We start from the raw sequence: 23305 nt of genomic DNA, 5'->3' as shown, positions 1-23305 counted from the left end.
TTTATTAATCGCCCATCTGGCTGGTCACCCAGCCACTCTGGGCGATGTACAAGCATACAATAAAACAGTTTAAAACAATACAATTCTACAATAAAAACATTTTCTAAAATACCCTAACCCACCCCAAATGCCTGCCTGAACAACCACGTTTTTAATGCACGATGGAAGCTCATTAAAGAGGGGGCATGGCAGAGTTCCCTAAGGAGGGAGTTCCACAGAGTGGGGGCTACCACAGAAAAGGCACTCTCCCTCATCCTCACCAGTCTAGCTGTCCTGGCTGATGGGACAGAGAGAAGGCCATCCGAGGCTGATCTTGTTAAGTGGCCTGTCTGGTGTTGCTGGAGGCGCTCCTTAAGATAGGCTGGGCTGGAACCATATAGGGTTTTAAAGGTCAAAACCAACACCTTGAATTTGGCCAGAAAACAACTGGTAACCAGTGCAACTCCTTCAGCACTGGAGTGATGTGATCTCGCCGGCGGTTGCCTTTAACCATGCAAGCCACCACATTCTGTACCAGCTGCAGCTTCCGAACCATCTTCAAGGGTAACCCCACGTAGAGCACATTACAGTAGTCTAAACGAGAGGAGACCAGGGCATGTACTACCGATGGGAGCAGATGGTCGGGAAGGAAGGGGCACAGCCGCCATATCAGATGGAGTTGATACAGCGCTGTCCGGCTCACAGCTGACACCTGAGCTTCCATGGACAGCTGGGAGTCCAAAATGACCCCCAGGCTGCGGGCCTGGTCTTTCAAGGGCAGCCCATTCAACACCAGGTCAACATCCCCCAGCCTCTGTACGGCATAACTCTGTACGGCACAACTGGACACAGTGGAATGATAAAAGTAGACAATGAAAATAAAATTCAGGAATGGAATTCATGTACCTTTATTTCTGAAGGTTTTGGACTGCAGAATCCCTCGTCAACCTCAATTCTGAACTGAATGCCAGCAGTAGCACCATTTCCTTCTAGGACAGTTCCTCCAGGTGTGGTGTCCATGCTGCCATATTCCTTACTGTTCATATTCATGGGAGAAAACCCCATAATGTGTTGTTCCAAAGATGGTGGTGTGGGATACATTTTATGAAGATCTGCTGTACCTGTTTTAGATTAAAAAAAAAAAAAAATTCCCCAAGGTGTTTGGCTGTGGGAGCCGCACAATTATTCTCATCTATTGTGAGGCTACTATCATATGTCCCAGCTATCAACATACTTTGTGTGTGTTTGTTTATAGTATATCCTACATGAGTTTAGAGTTTTGGCAGGCAACTTTACCCGACCCAAGAGATAATAAAAACACTTGCTGCTAAAAGCTGATAATTAAAATTGTACAAGTAATACAATGTAGTTGGCTACTTATGCATGACATATGTGTATATATAAATGCCACATATGATGAAAGCAGATAATTAAAGTTGTATATTATGAAGCTGACTTACTTATGCATGACAAGGGGTCCAGGTTTCCTGCTTTTGACTCTTTGCAGTTGGATTTGTCATCTGATCCATTCAACATTCTTTTAGATCCGGGCTGAGGAGGAAAGAGGGGAAAAATGACTCCACAGATGTAATGCATAGCTGAATAAAAATAAGGTTTTTAAGCAGTTTCATTAGTAGCAATACCTTTGTAATCTAAAAAGCCATGCCACTTAGAGGATGACTTTAGAAATGGGTGGGGTCCTGCTCTTCAAAACAGGCAGAAAACCCACTGGGCATGCTCAACCTCTGGGGCACCCCTAAAGTACCTCTTATGATCCCAGCTGTTGTAACACAAATATTTTAGGTCACTTTTCTAGAAAACGTATGCACAAAGCAACTTAAAAATTCAAATTACATCACCACATAAATCTTTTAAAAATATACACATTCTGATAAAATACAAGCGAACAGCTAAGTAAAACAGTCCAGTCCAGCCCAGGATAAGCATTTCAGCTGTTTGTATATATTGTAACAGCAACATTTGAGTCAACATTTCAATGCAACCATTAAACGTTGTACACACATACATACAGAACAGATTGTCAGCCACCAATGAACAAACCGCTCTTATTAAGAGGTGGGGAAGGCTGTTCAGTGTGACTCTCAGCAACCTATCATCCAAGCAACGGATCATCTAAACAAACCATTTCCCTCAGCAGTGTTGACCTCATCGAGAATGCTGATAACGAGTAATGCAAGGGCCAGTTTGCACACTTGCATGTATATCACTCTCAGTGACTCTTGGCTGACACTCATTGTGCAAACTGTCTCCTTTAAAATGGTATCATTTGAGGAGAAGCCCTTTTCTGACATTGACTCTACTTCGCCTATTTCACACATTCAAGTCATCAAGTGACAAAAAATGCAGCTGTGAACTTGCCTTAAAGTTTTCTGGACTGAGAAATGGGAGAAGAGTCCAGGCATAAAGAGATCAACTTGCAATTGAAAAACCTATTCCAAAATGGGGTTTTCCCCCTCCAGATAAACACTCATAGCTGCCGAGTTGGGCAATTGGAAACTGCCCCATTCAACCCCTGCACTGGGGCAAACTTTCTCCAGACCTCACCACATCAGCTGATGATCATCTAGATTACACAATGCCATTAGAGGAGAACAGGAAAGATTATGTTGCACATCAGTAGTAGCAGGGCAAGATTAAAGTTAGTCAAACACACCCAGTTCATTTGGAGAGTTATCTGAAATAGCACAGAAGTTGTAAGCATAAGCTACTTTTCTTACTTTAATTATATACTGCCATCACTGCGTGTGATGTTTCTTGATCACCACCCGCCAATATAAAACTATAAAGCAAGTCTTAGTGAACCACTTACTGTTAGCTCATCTTCATCAGAGTTGAAGAGATTGTCAAGGTCAGTGTAGGAGACAACCAGGTCGTTTTCATGAAACAAACTAGTTGATGCCGTGCGATTGTGAGGAGGAACACGCTGGGCATCTAGTGCTGGAGAGAGAGAGAGAGAGTTCAAAGGCTCAGCACGAGACACTGTTAAAATTACAGCAGTTTAACTACAGATGTAGTTCAATTATTATTGTTGTTGTTATTATTATTTATAACATTTCTATACCACCCCAATAGCCGGAGCTCTTTGGGTGGTTTACAAAGATTAAATTATAGGCACAACAACAAAATAAACTAAAGCATTCTTGTAAATCCATCAGATTTTTCAAATGAACTAACACCATGCTTACAAAAAAAATAAATAAATAACCATTTTACCTTGTTTGACAGAAGGGCTAAAAAGCGACATTGCATCCTCTCCAACATTGGCTGCCCCATCTTCAGTCTGAAGAAGGAAATAAAAATGGAGCAGGCAGCATACATGAATACATGTCTACTTCACATGAATCATTAACACAGAAAGCCGCTTTACACACAGTCAGGCCATTTAGCCCCACACTGGTAGTGGCCTTCCAGGAAGAGGTCCTTCTCAGACCTGCTGCCCAAGATCCTTTTACATGAAAATGCTAAGCCTGAATCTCAGACCTTGTGCATACAAAGCATGTCCTTTCTCCTCTAGCCTACGGCACCTCCAAACTAAAATGGGAGCAGGCAGGGAAAGGCAGAATCAGAGGACAACACAGCTACTCTCTGGATATTCCAAGGACTCTTTGTTCCATATACATTCATAACCTGAATATGAAATGTATTTTATAAACGCTCATTTTCATCTTCTCTCACAAACCAAGATTTCCAGTGATTGGGATTTCAACACCAAGGAATTACTATATTTTGAGTAAACAAAAGCTGCTTTGTTCTCTTCCAACACATTTGTGAAACATAGGGAGCTGTCTTATTCCAGGTTATACTACTTATCCACCATGCCCAGTACTGTATGTTCATCTAACATGCCCAGTACTGTCTGTTTGTCCAACATGCCCAGTACTGTCTAATCTGACTGGCACTGGTGCTCCTGACTCTCAGGTAGAAGCACTCCCCATTACCTGCTACCAGATCCCTTTAACTGGAGAAGCCAGGGACTGAACCTAGGACCTTCTGAATGCAGAGCAAGCTGAGGTTTGGTCTCTCCCCAGCAATGCTTCATGAACAAATCCCATGGATGAATAACCAAGCAGAAAACATTACACTGGAACTGAACACACATGTGAATGCTTCAAGAGAAGGACTTCAAATAGAAATGTTCTTTGTGAGAAATGTGTGTCTTGGCCACAGATTCTTCATTAAAAGTCTGTATGGATTTTTCAGTTCTAAAACTATTATTTTTCCACAGCTGGGATCCAAAGAACTACTGTAGGTATGCCTAAGAGCTTAGGCATACCCTGTAGGATTTCTGACTTCTCTTTGAGCAACAAGCCCCTAAGCCCTTTCACCATCTATTTTCAAAAGCAGGTGACCACATGGCATGGAAGGTACGGCTGCAGTTTGAGAAACAAGAGCCCACAGTCTCCCTGAGTGCATAGAACTTGGTATTTGGTTTTTAAAATCCCAGCCTATGTATATTCACCACCGGAACCATTCCTGAAAATGCTCCTGGTCCATTGCTGTAAATTCGCTTGCTGTGCTGGTTTTCAACTTGACTTTATCACTCACCTTGTGTTTTTTCCCAACTTCTCGCTCACTGTTCTGCCTGTCCTTTTTATCAGGAAAGGGGAATTCTTCATCACCATCGACGAATGCATACGGGTCCATTTCTGGCTCCTGGTCAGCTTCTATTGCTGCTAGATACTGATTCTTGCTTTGATATTGCTGCACCAATTCATCTGAGACCTTTAGAGGTTTCCTGCACTGCACCATTAATCTATAGAGAAGAAAAAGGAAGGGTTACAACGAGTAAAAGTTGGAAATGCAAAACCGTTCTGTGGATAGAATATTTAATTGCTTCTCACGTTTGTATCCCACCCTTCCTCCAATGAGCTCAGGACCCATTTATCACTCTGTGAGACATGGACCACTCAACACATATCACAGTCTAACCTAAGGTGACCCAGTGAGCTTCATGGCTGAACAGGGATTTAAACTCGAGTCTCTCTTGTCCAAGTCCAACGCTTTAAGCACTACACTGGCTCTCCCACAACACCATTCCTGTAGTATCCCCCACACCCCAATATATTCTCAGGAGAGTTCCACAAGAACTCTAGAGAACAGTGAATTTCTTTTCCCTTTACTTTCATACGGGTTAATATCATCTCAGTTAAAAAGAAAATCTTTGTGTCCACATCTAATTAGTACACAGCCAATGTTAGTTCCTTTTTTCCAGCACCATATAATTAGGTGTTGAAAAAGGACACCACTGCTCATGTCTCAGCTTTTGCTTTGTCTTACTTATGTTCACCAACACCAAGCCAATTAGTAGTTCAGTAAGTGTTCAAGAAACATCCAAGATGGACACATAGGCCAAAAGAGCCACTTCAAGCATACACAAGAGCTTAGACATGCCTGGTGGGGCTTTTACCTTATCTTAACAGATAGAACCTCCCCCCCGCATAAAATACTAATTGCTTTTGAAGGGCCTTTCAATGTCAAAAGCAGTTTGCTATGAGGGGGTGGGGTGCTGACGGAGAAACACAAACCCATCATTCCCCTTGGGTACACAGAACTAATTTCCTGGTTCTTTGATACTAGCCACAGTAGCTTTATTACTTTCTGAATGCAACGTAAGGACAGCCCTGCTGGATCAGACCAATGGCCCAACCAGAAGTCTCTGGAAACACCGTAAGCAGGATAAGAAAGGAATAGGCTTCTCCTATTGTTGATCCCCTGCAGCTGGTATTCAGAGGCATGCTACCCCTCTGAAACCAAGGCTGCATATAGCCATCCTGATAAGCTCGTTTCCCAACCTAGCTCCACATACTTTGATAAAATCATTTAATGAATTTATGACAAATGATGAATTTATCCATCGGCCAGAGAACCAAGGGCCACTGGGAGACTGCACCCCCGGCCTCCCAAGAAGATCACAGCAAGGGGGAGACCAACCCAGCCCCATACGTCAGCCGAAGAGGGAGCCGCTGCAGGTCTCTTGCTTCACCCTTTCCTGCCAGAAGGAACATCTATCAGAACTTCAGAACTAAGAACTGGTACCTGAGCTTTGCTTCTTTTTCCCCTCCCTCCTCCATCCCAAACCCTTTTCCTTTGGTGTCATGTCTCATTGTTAATCTTTTTAAGCCACTCCTTTTCTTTCGGCTGAAGAACAGGGTAAAAATGCTATAAATAAATATACAAATAATTTCATTTCACCCAAGAACTACAAAAAGCATTAAAAAGGTAGACAACTTGGGGATCACTCTGCAAACACACCGGCTGCAAGAGTACCGCAACTAATTTGCTGATTTAGCAGATCACAGTGTAATTAGTACAGAGTTTTCATGACTGGGGCACGTGCCCAAGCTACAGACCCAATCTGAGGTGTGTGTAAAATGCAGTCATTCCATAAAGAAAGGAAGTCTTGATGTACGAACTTCAGGAGAAAGGAAAATTTCTGTTGTACAGTACCCTAATCCGTGCAGAGTAATCTTATGTGCGTTTATGTGTTACCACTATCTTGAAGTGGCAACATTTTCTTTAAAATAAAAACAAACTACTTTTCCAACCTGCTACTCAACAAAGAAATCTGTTAAACCAGAAAGTGTATATAATCCTAAACCAATAGCAATTCATCCAGTAACAGATGGAATTGTCCTACTATATTATTCAAAATTCCAGAGTCAGCAGTCTGTTGCCACAAAAACAACAAGACTAACACACTTATTATGGCATAAGCTTTCTTGTACTTCTGTCTACTTTATCATCTAAGGAAGTGGTCTCTAGCCTACAAAAGCTGAAGCCATAACATTATACTACAGGTCACTATTCCCCAAGGGTTAAGAAATATTGCTGCAAAGCCAAGCTTCTTTTTCTGACCAAAGGTTTGATCTCCTAAAATTCATACCATGAATGACAAGTAAGCCACTTTTCTCATGGCACAGAGTTTACATCATTTTCTGCAATGACTGTCTTTTGTGAATCAAGATCACATAAACTGGCTGCCCTGGAACACATACCAGTACAGTAGTAGATGGTGGATAATTGGAACAGGCATGGGCAGAAGACAGACTATGGTCTATTGGGGGAACTCCTGGACAATTTGTAGTAGACCATCAAGTGCCTGCTACTTGCTGAGATTTTGGCAAAAAATGAGGAAGTAGAGGCACCTGATCTAGCAAGTCAGTTTTTATGATTTACTTTAAGTAAGAGAGCAGACTCAAGTCCTCCACTCCTAGTCTAATGTATGGGTCACCACCTAGAAGCCTCTGGCCAAATCTTGTCCTAAGAGCTACCAACCAGGTCCTTCAGATGCCAACTGAGAAGTAAAAGTGAGCCAGTGTGGTGTAGTGGAGAGAGTGTTGGACTGGGAGTTGGGAGATCCAGGTTCTAGTCCCCACTCAGCCATGAAAGCTCACTGGGTGACTTTGGGCCAGTCACAGACTCTCAGCCCAGCCTACCTTACAGGGTTGTTGTTGTGAGGATATAATGGAGAGGAGGAGGATTATGTATGCCGCCTTGGGTTCCTTACAGAGGAAAAAAGGCGGGATAGAAATATCATAAATAAATAAATAAATAAAATAAAAGAGGCTAGGGAGAAATGGCACTTACAGCAACAGACCTAGCTTGTACGCCTGGGAGCGGGGACGGAATCACTGTACTGGCCCACCACCCCTCTCTCCATTTTCAAAGCAGCCCTCCAAGGAAACTAGCTGCTGACCAAGAGCCTAATTAAAGAAGCCAGAGCATTCCCCACAAACTGTAGGCCTATTTCTCACTTCGGTGATAAACCTGTGTCAGAGATACAGTACTTCAGATAGCAGGCGTGGGCTTTCATTACTGAACGCTCTTCTGTACAAAAAAAATCCCCTGCATATGGAAAATAGTATCACAGGGAGCAAGTTCTAGCCTAGCCTTTTCCCTGACGTGCTGGATTTATATGTGCAGGGAATAGATATTGTACTGAACCATGCAGGTCTCCACCCACAATGAGGCATAGGCCACAGACATGTTAAGGAGATAAAACAACCTTGGAGCCAGAAAATGAGAATGAAAACACACTTCTAGATACTCTATACATTGGCGAACCATTAGGGTAGGTGCAAATATAATCACTCAACTCAAGCATGACCACTTGGAATGAGCTCTTTCCAAGCCTCAAGTAATCTGAAAATAATGTTGGATGTTGGATTTTTCAGCCTCCAGGACCTCCGCCTGTTCTCCCTTGGCCATAGAGACATCTTTGTTCAAGTACAGTATTAAATATTTTCTTTGACTGTTCCTCTGACAGGCAACAAACTGGACACAACTGAACACTAGAGACCACTGGCATTTCCACCTGGAAGCAGTTGGAATGTTCTCCTGATTCCTGATCCATCCACACACTGATGATTTTTGAACTTTCTACCTTCCTACATAAAAGTGTTTGCCGAGGAACCTCTGCATGCTTGCCCCAGAACCCCAGTGCAGTGCAGGAGATCTGGAGGAGCCTGTTGAGTGTCACTGCTATTATTCTACATATTAAAAACATTTATGTCCTGCCTTTCTGCCTCAAATAGAGGCAGCCAAGGTGGCTTACATCAAAAACAATAAGAACCATTTAAAACATTAACATTACCAACAGACAGCAGATAAAATAATACAACACAGCAGCAGATAATCAGGCAAAATCACAAATCTAAATCAAATATCCAGCAGGCCAAAGCCTGTTGGAACATGGCAATCTTCACCTTTGAGCATACAGAAGACAGAGAGGGAACAGAATGCATCTCCCAAGTGAGAGCATTCCGAAACCTAAGGACCGCAACAGATTAAGCCTTATCACATGACGCTTCAACCCACCAAGTTTCAGATGGCTGTGGGACATGCAACAAGGATTCCCGAGATGAACTGAGCACACAGGCAGGCCCATGTGGCAGGAGGAAGTCTAGGTATTCTGGTCTTAAGTCACTGCCCTGCATAAACTGAGACGGGGTGGGCAGAAGGTAGATCCCCAAATATTTTGGATTTCAACTCCCAGAAGCTCCTGCCAGCATGGCTAATGGTCAGGAATGCTGGGAGTTGAAGTCCAAAACATATGGAGATCTACTTTCTCCCCACCCCTGCCATAGAACATACTAAAACAGCTGCTCATTGCAGAGGGAAAGGGCAATAGTGGCTGGCCGGCAAACTATTTTTCAGGGGAGTTCGCTCACGGTTACTGATCTCATTCATAAACTGCCACTAAGCTTCCAAGGTACTCCAGCTCCTCAGAACAGTTTGAAAATCATTGTTGTGCATAGCAAGTTTATTTAAAAAAAAAATCTAGCTTATTCAGAAGCAAAACAACTTTATGGAAATGAGACAGCACAAGAGACTTGCTGGCGGTATTGCTTTGTTAACTTAACACCTGCCTTCCAATTAGGCTAGCAAACCAACCCAAAAGAAGAATGAAAAAGAAACACTTGTTTCCTTACACAGGAGCAAGAAGAAAACGACCGCTGAATATTATTCAGCATTTGAAAATGTATCCATCAGCTGAGGTACAAGGATGAGGGACAGTTGTAGGTGGCACCCACAAATTCTATACTTGGCTTTAAAAAAAAATCCCGAAAGTGGAGATAAGTAGATGCTTTGGTTTAGTTTCACTTCCTTGCCACTGCCCTCGCCCACCCAAGGAAATTTACTAGATTTCATGTTACTGATATGGAGGGAAGAGAAACAGTACAATCTGTGTCAGAAGGAATGCTTTTATCCTCAGAATGAAAAAGACGAAGAGTTTAATGAATCCTATTTGAACCCCCTAGTTCAAGGCATAAATGCCCACTTAATTCCAACAATAGCAGGTGGGCTTTACGGTTCTCCCTCACCAACTCGCCCAGGGGCAATTAAGCTTGTGTCCTTTTTGATCTCTTTATTTTCATATCATGCTGTCACAGCAACAGCTGCAAACATCATCTATGACTGAAGTATTCCAAGACAGACACAAGAGTTGCAAGTTCTTTATCCCTGTACTTTCAGGGAAATACAGTTCTTTTGAGATTCAGCAGCAGTCAAAGACAATTAAGTTCATCATTTGTTAGCAAGGGGTGTGGATCACAAAGAGCTTGCTATGAAGTCTGTCAGGTTAATATTTTGCACAATGAAAATACTGGGAAAATATGACCCTACTAGACATGACGAATCCAGAGTACGGATCCTCAGACAGCTCTCTCCCCCTCTCTTATAAATACCATCAATACCCATAAAGTGTTGCTGGGCAGTGTTAGTTTTACATATACAGCTAAGATGTTTTAAGCATAACTTGAAAACGTTAAGCGTGGACAAACGTGACTTGACTCTCGTAAAAATAAACTCATTACTGAGCCAAGTTTCAGCAGGGAGCTACAGCCAGTGTAGGTTCAGCGAAAAAACCAAGGTTTGCTGCGACATAAGGCAGGTTTGCACGACATAAGCCACCCTGTGAATTAGCCACACGGTGTGGGCTGTTTGCAGAACAACCCACACTGTATGCTCGACAGACAACTGAGCTTTCCGCGGCTTGTTTTCCCCCTCCTTCTGCCACAGTCCTCCAGCTTACTCTGGCATGTATCCCAGCTGCCTTTGCATTGGAATCCACATCCCACGATCCCTTGCTCCCTCAGCAGCCTTTTTTCGATTGGCCTGCTGCAAGCTCGGGGTGTGTTCTGCCTTTGCCCGCTCCCGTCAGAATGTTTTCCCATCATTCCCACACACACCCCGGTGCCTGCCTATATTTGTGGGTATTTTTAAGAAAAACTGGAAACCTCTCATGCCCTTCTTTTATTAGTGTGCTGCTTTCTTCCCCCAGCCATGCTGTTCTTTCATTCAATCAGTCTCCCCCATTCCCTCTCCCCTCTCTGAAGTGCTCAGATCTGTTACACCCTCTTCCCCACTGTGCTCTCTGACTCCCCGGGGTAGCAGTTTGTGTTACTGGCACCCACCACCCACCCCAAGCCAGTCGGCGAAGCTGCTTCTTTATGTGCAAAAAAGAAAGGAACCTCAAGTTTGCCGTACTGAGCCATCCAAGAGGAATATATCTCACATAGCTCACCATCTCCCTCTCCGCCTACCCCAGTGCCATGCCTCAAACAAAAAGAGATGCCAAAGTTCACTCTCTAGCTCTTACTTCACTCCTGTCACAGACTACCCTGCTGGCAGCACTGTTCCTTGTAGGGGGATTCAGTCATCCATGGGTGCCCCCGAGAGCCATATGTAGCTGCACAAATTAAGAGGAGCGGAAGGGATACAATGGCACAAAATCACAGAACAGACAAGCCAGCTGTGAGGAGTTCTGACCTTTTAGTACCAGACCATGTCTTTGGGAGGCAGCCCATGTTCAACTGAGACTCTTTGGATTTATAAGGGCAAAGAAAATCTTTCTATACCACTACTCACCCAGTTAGGTGTGTTTATGATAGAGGCAGGCACACGCCAAATGAATGTAAGGGATGAAAAGGAAGGAAACCAAAATAGGTCCAGAGATGGTGGAAAGTGAAGATGCTGTCTTTGTACATACCTCTACTTCCAGGTGGGACAGACAAATGACTACGTAATAGCAACTGCCCTGAGCATGGGGAATGGAAGAAAGGTAGGCAAACAGGCAGAGGCACCATTTGCTGCTGGATCAGGAGAGAAATATCCCTCCTGCCACCTACGACTTGTTCCTCACACATATTTTTTAACATGACCTTTTTTGTAAACCTCCTTGACAGCCAATTCAAGACAAATCTTAAGATTCTGTTTTCCCTCTGTTCCCGCCATCCTACCGCCACTTCCAGGGTCCATTTACATTATCAATTTCTATTACATTAAGGACCCATTTTCTTTCATTTCAAACTCTGTTAGCTGCCCTGAGCACTCAGGATATAGGACAGGATATACATTTCTGCTGATAATTTAAAATCAAAGAGAAGACTCTCATGAGATGCAATATTCACAGGGCAAGAGATGAGTGAGGAAGTTCAAAAAGAAGCGAGCTTAACTTCTGTTGAGCTTAACGTCAAAATCTGGAGACAAGAGTTCCTCCTTTCATTTTACAGCTTCCAACACACTGCATAGTTTGTTATAACCTTAGAAGTTTGAGGAAAACCCCAAAGGGATTTTGCTTTTGACTAAAGTGAAAAGATCTTGAGTGGAAATGATGATAAAATCATATATACAACCGCTCTTCCGGCAGAGCACGCAGAGTGGTGTCAAGTTCACTTTCAGGAATTTGTGACACAATCCCAGTTAGAGAGTCCTCTCAGAAGAAAATTTGTAAGCCTTCAAATCTTAATGCCATCAGTGGAGTTCTTGGACTAAGTTAGCTCTACAGCAGACTTGTAAAAAGCCACTTGTGTAAAAGCCTCAAGAACCTCCTCCAGGCAAGGATACAATGACAGAAATTGAATGAACGTGTTCATTAGTCCATCTAGCCCAGCACTATTTTTTTTTTTTACTAGCAGTAGCTTTGCAAGGTCTCAGGTAGATCTCATTCCTAGCACCTGCTACTCCAAAATCCTTTTAAGTGGAAATGCCAGCGGTTGCATCTAAAACCTCCTGCATTTAAACTTTGCGCTCTGCCAGTAAAATATGCCAATCCCAAGCCCAATATTTTAATGGTACAGTCATCCAATCTCTCTGTGATTTGAATCCAGGACCTCCCAATGCCCTAAATGAGAGGCATAAATATAGGCAGACAAGCCAAAATGAGAGGGTATATGTCTGTGTGTACACAAATGACTAACACAAATTTGTGAGCAGATATTTTTGAGTGCACGCCTTTTGTGGACTTATCTAAGAGATTGGTTTACAGAACCGTTAGCCCAGGAGTGGACAATCTGTGGCCCTCCAGATGTTTTGGCCTACAACTCCCAGCATCCCTCACCACTGGCTAAGGGAGCTGTAGACGAAAACATCTGGAGGGTTGTAAGTTGCCCACCTGTGCTCTAGCTCCTTTACCAAAGTCCTTCAAATAAATCTCAATATAAGAATAGCCAACTGACTTTTTAGCCTATTTTAAAATTATAATAATAAAACTCAGGTCTACCACACAGATGATTGTGTTTTATACATCAAGAGCACTGAAGTCACGGATTATTTTGCAGTCTCCAACTGGCACAAGCAGGCTGCAGAACAGAAGCTAGTAAAGGAAATTTAAAAGGCCAAGTTATGTTGGAGTAGTGCTCGTTCTTACCTCCCTGAATTAGATCAACTTGCAAGATTACTTCAGTGAAACAATGCACACATGCTGACAGACCAAAAATACATAAATTTCGCATGTATATAGGAATAAGTCTGTTGAACTTGAACGCTGACAATTAAAATGACTACAGCAGAAAACCAGGCCCACTCTCTCAGAAGCATTACAGTACACTGAGAAACAAAATAATCTTCTCATCCAACTCAAAACTGCATAATTTTGATTTTAGAACATGGACATTTCCAGGCACTCATCCAGTCATAAAAAAAGCAAATTAGAAACTGACAAGTGTAAAACTCTGAAGCCCTTTGTTTCCTAATGCTGCCCTTCCTGGGGCAAAGGTACTGGGCTAACACCCACATGAAGAGATTTGGTCTCAGGGTGGATTTTGTTTTTAAGAGCTTGAACTTAAGATATGCTTACTCTGTAGCTGATGGTACATTGTCTGGCCCTGCAGATCCCACAGGGTCGTCCCTAAATTTTTCGCTCGGAAGTTGCGGTGGCAAGAAATCCATGTCCTTTTTCTTTGGAACCTTGTAATACTTCCATGTGGAATCCGCATCTTCTTCCTCCAAATTCACTGCTGTACCAACATACATCGTGGGCTCTATAACTTCATGGAACGGAGCTGGGAAAGTCTGGGACAAGCCTTCTGTCCTGTCTTCCATCGCTTTTGAAGGAACTAAAGGATCGGGAGTTGGCATCTGATAGAAATGCTGGCTCTGGGGAGTAGGAGGAGTTTTGGTTGCACCCTCATCAGCAACATCACATGGGTGAGGACTGAGGGGTGGTGGCTGGGGAGAGTTTGCCATTTCTGTGCCATGCATCTGAGGAGTCTTTACTACATCATTAGTTCTGAGATTTGAAAACCTCACTTGGTTGTCTGATGTGGTGATCACAAGCCTCTGATTGGCGGAGTCCGCCTCCATGGCAACGTCATCACTAACAGACACACGATGGTGAAATGGAGTTAAAGGACGCTTCTGGGGCTTATCTCCTTTCTCTTGCTTCTCATTCGCCTTGTGCTTTGGAGCGGCTTGCTGTTGCTGGCCCACAGGAGGCACCGGCCCCTGCTGAATCGCAAGTCTTGGTTTGACATTTTTGTGCCTGAAGTGGGGTGGAAAGAGAATAGGGTATATACCATCTGTCCCAAACTCAATAAGGTAAAGAAACACCACACAGAAGTAAGCACAATCAACTTATGCTGATAAATAGGCAAAAGCAACACATCTCTAGCCGTAACCCTAGTTGAGGTGTCATACAGCAAAGCCACGGTTTAGTTCTGTGTGCTGAGCTCTGCCCTTAGACATATATAGGAAGACACCCATGAAACAGACTAGTCACTTCATCAGCAGAGAAGATGAAGAAGAGGCAAAACTGTATTAGCCATAGGTTTGTTCAGTACACACATACGCTTAACCACAGTTAATGTAAGCCACTGTCATGTAATGTTTGCAAACCCAATTCAAATCACGGATTCATGTCCTGATTTGCACCAGTCCTTAAACATGGTTTAGGCATTCCTTAAACAGGGAGAACATCCTTCTACAACTAAACCATATACAATTGCCAGTAATCAGGCATTTATGACCAAGTACAGAGGGATGGAGGAGAGGAAGAAGAAGAAGAAAATACCGTGAGTCTGCTCCTTCTGGATTATGCCCTGCCCAATTTGCCAGAGCATCTACCACCAATTGCCCTGAAGGCAGGCAAGCAGGCAAAAAAACCCACAATCTGCCTATGCCTGTTAGGGATGTTGGAGATCCATCTAGGGCAGAGCTTTCCAAACTGTGTGCCGCGACACATTAGTGTGTTGGCGGCAGTGTGTAGGTGCGTCGCGCGAAATGCAGAAAATTGTGCCGAAGGGCACTGCAGAGCTCCCTTACTTGCGTTTGCTTCCCTTGCTCCCTCCCCCGGAACTTCCTAAAGCAGCTAATGTTAAAGCAGCTTAGCTGCTAAGGCTTAGCAGCTAAGGCTTAGGTGCTTTAACATTAGCTGCTTTAGGATCATGTGGCGTCTTGACGTAGGACGCATGTGATTGGCGGTGTTGGAGTAGTACGGCGAGGAGTGTGGTAACGCTGGCTGCATGAGGAGTGTGGAGAATTCGAAGTTAGCAATTAGTTGAGCAATTTGCAATCAGCTCGGGCGAGAGGCTTCCCTGCATCCTCAGTGCAGCTGCAGGGCAGCGGGGGAGAACAACGGCCCGCTGGATGCCCCCAGAGCAGGGAGGGCTGCGCCGGGCAGGCGAGGAGCTTCGAGCCTGCGCTCCCCGGAAAGGTAGAGGCACGGGGCAAAGAGAGGGGAAGGGAGGCGCTGCCCTGGGAGCAGAGCTCGGACGACGCCAGTGCGGAGAAATGGCAGCGGCCACCAGCCCTGCGTGGTTTCGGGCGTGCCCTTCGCAGACTTCTGCACCGTGCTGCCGCGCGGCCAGGCCAGAGTAACACGCAGGTGGGAATGCTGCCTGGGACTGGACCGAGCGGGCTGTCCACCATCTTGGCCAGTCGGAACAGAGCTCAGTGGAGGCCAGAAGCCTCAGAATCAGCATGCTCCCAATCACCCGGACGAGCGCAGCTGCAGGCTGTCACCCAGTCAACCCAGCTGCTGCTGGCTGAAGGGAGGCCACCCTCCCAAACCCAATGTAGCAAACAGCAAGCCACCCACCATGTGGCACTTATGATTTGATTTCTGCCATTTATTTTCAACAATGGCAAAGTTAAAGACACTGAAACGTGGAAGCTTAAAAATGCTTGATAACGAAATGTGAGTGTCTTTATCTAATATTCCACCAAATATTGAAAAGCTGTGTTCATCCCATCAACCTCATACATCCCATTAAAATGGTAAGTAGTTATTGGTGTTATTCAACTTTTTTAAATTCTTGCACATATTTACATACCGTTACTGATAAATGACAACAATGTATGTTATTATCTTACAAATCATATATTTTAAAAAATGTAAATGAAAGGTTTTCATGAGATATGTTGTATCCCCATACATTTCATTGTTACAATTTATGTATGTGTCCGTATCTCTTATAACGGGTTAGTTTAACCTCCAGTTTGCTAGTAAAACTGAATTACCGTGTCACAAAATGATGCATGCCTAAAAAGTGTGTCACCAACATGAAAAGTTTGGAAAGCTCTGATCTAGGGGATGAAGTTAGCTGAGCTTTCATTAGCTCAGCCCCCTGAACTTCAGCTCGCTTACCCGTGAGCTGCCCCAATTCGATGCAGATCGTGTCAGGCCAGCTTGCAGATTTTCGGATTCCCCCTCCCTTAAATAGCCATTTGCACAAATTACTGCCGTAATTTGCTTATTTGGGGCAAACTGCAGCTGTAATTTGCAGAAATTGCATCAGCAGTTTGCCCAAATGTCAATTTAAGGAAAAAAAACACACAGTGAAAGACGTTCCGGGTTTCCGGGGAAAGCCCATGGCTGAGCTTGCAAATACAAGCTGAGCCGTGCGGGCAGCAGGGACCGATACAGCCCCAAAAGGGCTGGATTTTGAAACAACAGACATCCCTAATGCCTGTTCTACCTGGGCTGGTTTTGTTTTGGTTTGGCTTTAAGTGTAAGCTTTTAAAGTATTAGTTCCATCTTATTAACACTGCAAGCCACTTTGAGGTCTTCAGTCAAGAAACAGGATGCAAATCCACTAAATAAATAAAATAAAGTTCAGAAGCGATTATGGAGATTATGTACACAGTGTCCCATATCTTACCTTGACAGGTCTTTCTGCCCATTAAATACATAAAATGAAGTAAATACTCTATGGACACCCGACAGTAGCCTCATTTTGCTATTTTTACAAAACCGACCCTAAAAGGTTTCTGCATACTTTGACATATTATGGCCAAGTGTTCTGGAAACTGTACCTTGAGCAAATGCAATTTGTCCTCTGTGTGGCTTCAACAAAGTCCCAAAATGCTATTTTGTCAGCTGTCTCCTCGTCACATAAGCCATTTGACGTAGCAGAATACTTCCTCCTGCATTGCATTTAGGGGAGAAAGTATTATGTTAAGAACACTAAGTTACAAAAGTGGTAAGCTAAAGGAGAACAAGAAGCTGTGAGGGATCCAGGTAGTTCAGGCTTGCAGACAGATACTTGCTTGGTCAACCAGTGGCAAGAAAGAATCACTTTCAGACAAGCTGGTTCTCTCTCTCTCCCACTTTCAGGCTGTTGATGCACCACGCATGACTAAGTGGGCAAGCTATCTTGCAAGATAGCGACTTTTGTGGACTTACTTGCAATGCTATAAATTTACAAATCTACACACAGACTAACACTGCTGTGGTGTCCAGCCTAGCATTTAAAATATTAACAAAATGCAGTATTTAATCTACTAAGATCCACAGATAACTGTGTTTCAGTTTAACGTTGCTGCTAGGCAATTAAAAAAAAGAGTGACTATGAGGGAACTTATAAAGTTGTGAATTCTCCCTTCCATATAGTCAGACACCAGATTAACCAATTAAGTAGATTGGCAGTTGGCTCTGGATTGACAAAAATAAGTTCTTCACACTATGCATGATTACCTTAGGGAATTCACTGCCACAAGATGTAGCAATGCCCACTACCGATGGCTTTGCAAGAACATTAGGCAAGTACACAGAGGACAGATCACAAGCTGTTAGCCCAGCGGTAACAACGTGATGACCCCAGGCATCTTTCTTGGTGCCTGCCGAGGTGCCCTACCCCTCCCACGTTATTAAAACACACACACATTTTCTAACTGGCAGCTGGGATAGCTTCAAAGCAAAGTGAGGGCTTCCAGCCACTGCCATCTTCATTTCCAATGAATTCCTCTGGCCCACACATGGGGCTCTGAGACATTCTTCGGAAATGAAGATGGCAGGTGGTTGCAGACCGATGCTTTTCTCTGCGGTGCTCCCAGCCACCAAGAAACAGAAGGGAAAGAATAAAAGGGACTCCTGTCACTTTTGCCTGGTAAGCTAGGACAGGGGCTAAAGAGATCAGTGCGGGAGAAGGAGACCTAGGAAGGGCAGCGGTAAGCCAGCTGGGTGAGGGTTCCTGTGAAATAGGTTTCCACTGGCGCTAAGAACTGGATTCAAAGAAATTGTTTAGTGTGTTGGGGCACAGGTCCCACCTCTGCATTGTAGTCAGTCGTTTGGGCAAGTACCCTGTTGGTTGTGACTAGGCATGCTGCCCATGGCAGCCATTTTGTGGTGGTGCCCAGGGCAGTTTCTCAAATTGCCAAATGTGTCCATGGGCCCAAAATGATTAGCCCAAGACAGCTAAATGGAACCTCCATGTTGAGAGCTTGCCTACTTCTGACTACCAGATACAGAGGACAGCCATCACCTTCATGCCTTGCCAGCGAGCTCCCCAAGGTATCTGGCTGGCCACAGTTGATAAAAGAATGCTGGCCTGATTGAGCAAGGCAATTGCTGTGTCTGATTAGAAGATCACAATACAAATCCAAACAGCTCCTTCCATAGGCCTCCATGGCCTGTGTGCACACCTGTTGGTGCCCCAATTGTAAAGAGAAACTGACACAAGAGAAAGGGCCTCCACTACACAGATCACTGTCTTCCTGCCTTCCTTTCCAAGGGTTTGTAAGATCCTTTAAAAACAATCCACCTTTCCAAACAAAGTGAACTCTAAGGGTGATTTCATTTACTGCTAAATACAACCTTCTCCAACTGTTTCCTTGCTCCCACATGCTACCCCATCTTTCTAGCCTACAGAACCTCCTCAGCTAGGAAATATAGTCAAATTCCAGTGGGCTAATCCAGCAGCAAGGAGGAAAGCAATAATGGAATATATTATCAAGTCCTGGCAAGTGTAAGAAACCCAGAGAGTTTGCACTGTTGCAAACTCATCCATGACTTGATCAAAGATTAATCTTAAAGTTGCTTGGATAAATTAATTAATCCCGAATATGCCTGCTGCTATTTAGAGAAGGGAATTAAAGAGGAGATAAGCTGGGCAGAGATGGAATCAGGGTAAAGGATTACATGCCTGGATGGAGAAATCCCACACACCTCTTTGCTCAAGGCCCAATAAGTTTCTTGCTGGTGATTAGGAATTTGGCATATTCTTCCATGATAGAAGAATAAGGGAGGCGTCGGTTAGGGAATATATATTAGTTCCCCTGGGATGGGAGCTGACACTTTCCTGGGTAACTGCCAAGGTAGAGAGATATTAAGGAACAGACAATAAATACAGTGTTTTATCCTTCCTAAAGTCTTTCGATTACATTATCTCAAGAACCCTCCAAAAAATGCTTGTAAGGCAGGGTCAATACTATTCCCATATTAAGAGGCAGTGTGGTGTATTGGTTAGTGTTGGCCTGGGACTGGGGAGATCTGGGTTCTAAGTCCCCACTCAGCCATGAAACTCACTGGGAGACTTTGGGGCAGTCACTGACTCTCAGCCTAGCCTACCTCACAGGGCTGTTACAAGGATAAAATGGAGAGGAGGACATAAGCCATTTTGGGTTCCCTGGAAGAAGAATGAAAGCTGGATATATATGTAATAAATAAATAAAATATTGCAGAATGGCAAGTGTAAATTACAAATTTATTTGCCCATACTTGCAAATATGGCAAGTCCATGGAAGGTAAATTTTGAGTGCAGGGCTTTCCTGGTTTCACAGCTTCATCCTAGCCACTATGCTACATCTGCCATTGGTGAGCTTCCAAAGCATAGATACTCAGGTATGGATTGGTTGATGGACGCACCTTGTGTAGCAAGTTGTAACTGATAAATACACCCAGGGAAGGGAAGAAATTCAGTGGAAGATGACAATCCCCATGGCAAAAGTCATACCAAAGACCAGCTCTTTAGTTGTTTCAAAGGCAGGAGGGGGGCAGAGAAAAAGTGGAAGAAATTCCACCACTTTTAGAGAGTCTACAGCAGGACAGCGTATGGATGCAGGCAGCCAGGGAGAAGGTGGGAACACCTGCAGGCTCCCAGGGCAGGGGCTAAAAACTGAGAAGCTTTTTGACTGACAAAAGTGCCAAGAGGCTTGGAAAGGACTGATGCATACTGCCCTCTTTACATGCACTCCCTTCCCCATCTGTCACCTTAACTCTCCTCTGACGTCACTGGACACTACTTAAAAAAAACAACAACCCTAAATTGTAACAACCAATTAAGCAACATTTCCAGCCGCTGCTGAACCCCTTTTAAGGAACTGCATTCCACTTTAAGTTCAGCTCACATAAACTTTATATTACATACTTGGTCAGTGCTCTGTTCATATTGCATTCTTGCCAGACTCTGTCCACCACTTGATTGGCCAGTTTCCGAGGGATTTTGCCACCATGGTGACTGGTGCTGTCAGAGCTGAATACATCCGAAACAGAAGACAGCTTCACCCACTTTTGGGCTGAACGAGCATCAACTGAAGATAAAAAGGGAAGCCGACACAGGAGTTAACAAGACCTTACATCCATCCTATCTGCTAAAACAAAAACCCAAAAGGAAACTTCCACAAGTCTTTATTGGTGAGACAAAATTACACACGCACTTGGAATGGCCATCAAACCAGAAGCACTTGGAGGCAGTGCATACATACAGGCACACCTAGAAGCCTCAACATTCTACACCGTAATCCTCAGTATTAAAGAATTACTCTTGCACGTAGCTGATAAAAAGGCACTGAAAAGGGTCACAAGAAAGGCAATTTCAAATGTATACTAAACTGGGTCTTCTGTATTTTCCACTTAAACCCCTACTTACAAAGCATTATGCAAAATATATTTGTTAAAACAAGAAAAATATTTTCAGACTGATATACACTGCATACACATAATTCTGCAAATACAGAACTATAGGTCAGAAATGAATACCAGTAGTTCTATATGGCCTGCAGCAATGGTGCTTTTCTATAACTTTCTGCATCTTTCCTAGTTGCAGTTTACTAGTTTGTTACTGAAAAACATATTAAGTTGCTAGCCCGCCATGGTTTTCAGTGTAGACAGTGCCTTCTCGAGGCTCTAGAGTTCAGGGGATACAGGTTTCTGGGCCACGCTTTGCTGTACCTCCTTTTCTTGGCATGCCATAGTTATGAAAGAAAAAAAGCGCAACCAAAAGCACAAGAGACTAAAGACATTCTATCAAATTTCTGCAGTATAAAGACTATATGGCATGGGCAGCAGTGGTACCTCCGGACACAGGAGGCTGTGGACCAATTATGATGGGGTTGAGACTACAATCTCAACTGCTTTGCCTACACAATGCTGCTGTTCACTCTCTGGTTCACTATATCAGAGGCAAAACTATTGTTTACATTTTGGCATTTTCTTCTGTAAGCAGCCTTGGAGGCCTTTGTTAGGTCCAAAAGGTGGTATAGAAGTGTTTGTACTGTACATATGTATGTATAAATCAACCAAATCAAGGCACCAGGGCCGGAGGCATACAGTAGCATGCACTTTGGATTTCACTGTGTCACATTTGCCAGAAACCTGTGGCACTAATAATTACTTTATATGTAGCATGGTAGAGGGGCCATTTTTCTTCTTCTTCATAATAGTACAAGTTCCTCTGCTTTGGTGATTTTAAATAAGACAAGGCTAATTTCTGGAATCTGTTCGGGCAGGGGAAGATTTTTTTTAAATATACCTGTTTGAACCTCTTCTGGGGATGTAGGTGGAGTCAGAGTAACCGAAGACATAGCTGGGTCTCTTGTGGAAGCAGGCACTTGATGGACACCCAAGCAGTTATTCGATCCAGCAGCACTAGGAGCAGGAACGTCTGTCTGAGGAACTAGAACAAAACATGCTGGATAGACCATTCGCACACCAGCTTAAAAAAAAATCACAGAAAAACAGGAGAGTTTAATCATTATACAATGCAACCCAGATGCTAACAGCCATTATAAGACAGATCACTTTTTAAGCTTCACTTTTATATCCCACCTTTCCTCTGAGGACATTTATGCTGAGAAGCCTGTCTGGCCCAACATCACCCAGTGAGCTTTATAGTTGAGCAGGGCAAGGAATAATGATGAATTAGCTTTCCTGAAACACAGCTTGCTCACCACTACTAATTTTCCCCTATAATATGTAGCTGCAAGAAAGTGCATCGGGTCGTTCCAGGCCACCACAATCAGCTCCAGAAGAGCAAGACGGAGGCCTAACAAACCTGGCTAGCACCACCTGTGACGCAAGCACGCATTTTAGAATTTGCCCCAGCATTCTCCAGAAGAAGCAATTTCTTAGCAGACATGCAGGGGCACCTTGGTAGAAAAGTCAACGTGGGAAGGATATCCTGGAGACAGAAAGTTTTGGAACCAATATACTTTACCACCCTAGCTCCCTTCAATTTCAGCAAATGCTCAATATTAACATACAATGCAATAAGTGACTGTTTTCTACAGGCTTCAAGACACTGCTTAACATAGTCGGAGTTACCCACTTTCCCTTCCTTCAAGCAGAACTACAGAAGTCCCATTGTGATTTGGAAAATTATGCTCTGTAACACACAAGTTATGGTTCTCTCCAGCTATGAAATCTGAGACTGTTTCCGCTCTCATGTATAAATCCTAGATGGCCCCTATCATTTTGCCCATGCCTCAATTATTCTTCTGCTCAGTGCTAGACTAAAAGCATGTTACTTGTCAGTGATGCAATATAATTTATCTACCTTTTCTGTTCCTCCACTAAAGCAGTAAAACTCCTTGTCATCTTGGTCATAAATCCTAGTCTAGTTTGGCCTGTAATAATGCCACTCTTTTGAGTGAAGATGCTTAACTTTTAGTCCATCTCTCTGCCATTCTTCTTCTCCAAGTTAAATAATGCCACACACCCCAATCTGGCTTATAATTCCTCTGACACTCGGAGAAAAAGAAGGTTGTTTTATCTCCCTATGAGATCAGACTTGTAAATTTTGGTAGCTAGTCGAAGCTAAAAAAAGACATTTCTTATTATTACTTACAATCTTATCCTGCCCTTTCTCCAAGGAGATCTGGGTGGTACAGGTGGTTCTCTCCCCACCTCCCCTGCATTGTTTTATCATTACAACAGCCCTGCAGAGTCAGTTAAGCTGAGAGATATAGTGACTGCTCCAATGTTACCCAGTGACATTCACAGTCAAGTGGAAATCTGAACCTGGGTCTTTTGGGGTCTAGTCTGGCACTAATCACCACACTATACTGGCTCTAATCCTCATAATGACAA

At 43.7% G+C, this 23305-nt stretch overlaps 1 protein-coding gene across 1 annotated transcript in view; it reads right to left on the bottom strand.

Annotated features, from left to right (window-relative positions):
• Window positions 1–23305, bottom strand: part of MED13 (mediator complex subunit 13) — a 110062-nt gene that overhangs the window by 25648 nt on the left and 61109 nt on the right. The window contains exons 6-14 of the mRNA XM_084823319.1: window positions 21750–21932; window positions 20367–20529; window positions 17035–17145; window positions 13580–14263; window positions 4546–4753; window positions 3214–3280; window positions 2810–2937; window positions 1440–1530; window positions 886–1100 (exon numbers count right to left, since the gene is read on the bottom strand). Coding sequence (XP_084679445.1) covers window positions 886–1100; window positions 1440–1530; window positions 2810–2937; window positions 3214–3280; window positions 4546–4753; window positions 13580–14263; window positions 17035–17145; window positions 20367–20529; window positions 21750–21932 — 1850 coding nt within the window. The remainder of the gene's footprint in view (window positions 1–885; window positions 1101–1439; window positions 1531–2809; window positions 2938–3213; window positions 3281–4545; window positions 4754–13579; window positions 14264–17034; window positions 17146–20366; window positions 20530–21749; window positions 21933–23305) is intronic.

The sequence above is a fragment of the Heloderma suspectum genome, chromosome 16, assembly GCF_057233095.1.
Source record: "Heloderma suspectum isolate Gila_16-S chromosome 16, 16-S_ref, whole genome shotgun sequence".
In the NCBI taxonomy this organism is placed as follows: domain Eukaryota; kingdom Metazoa; phylum Chordata; class Lepidosauria; order Squamata; family Helodermatidae; genus Heloderma; species Heloderma suspectum.
The sequence above is the reverse complement of the archived record's forward strand: the minus strand, read 5'-3'. Positions and strand labels throughout refer to the sequence as shown.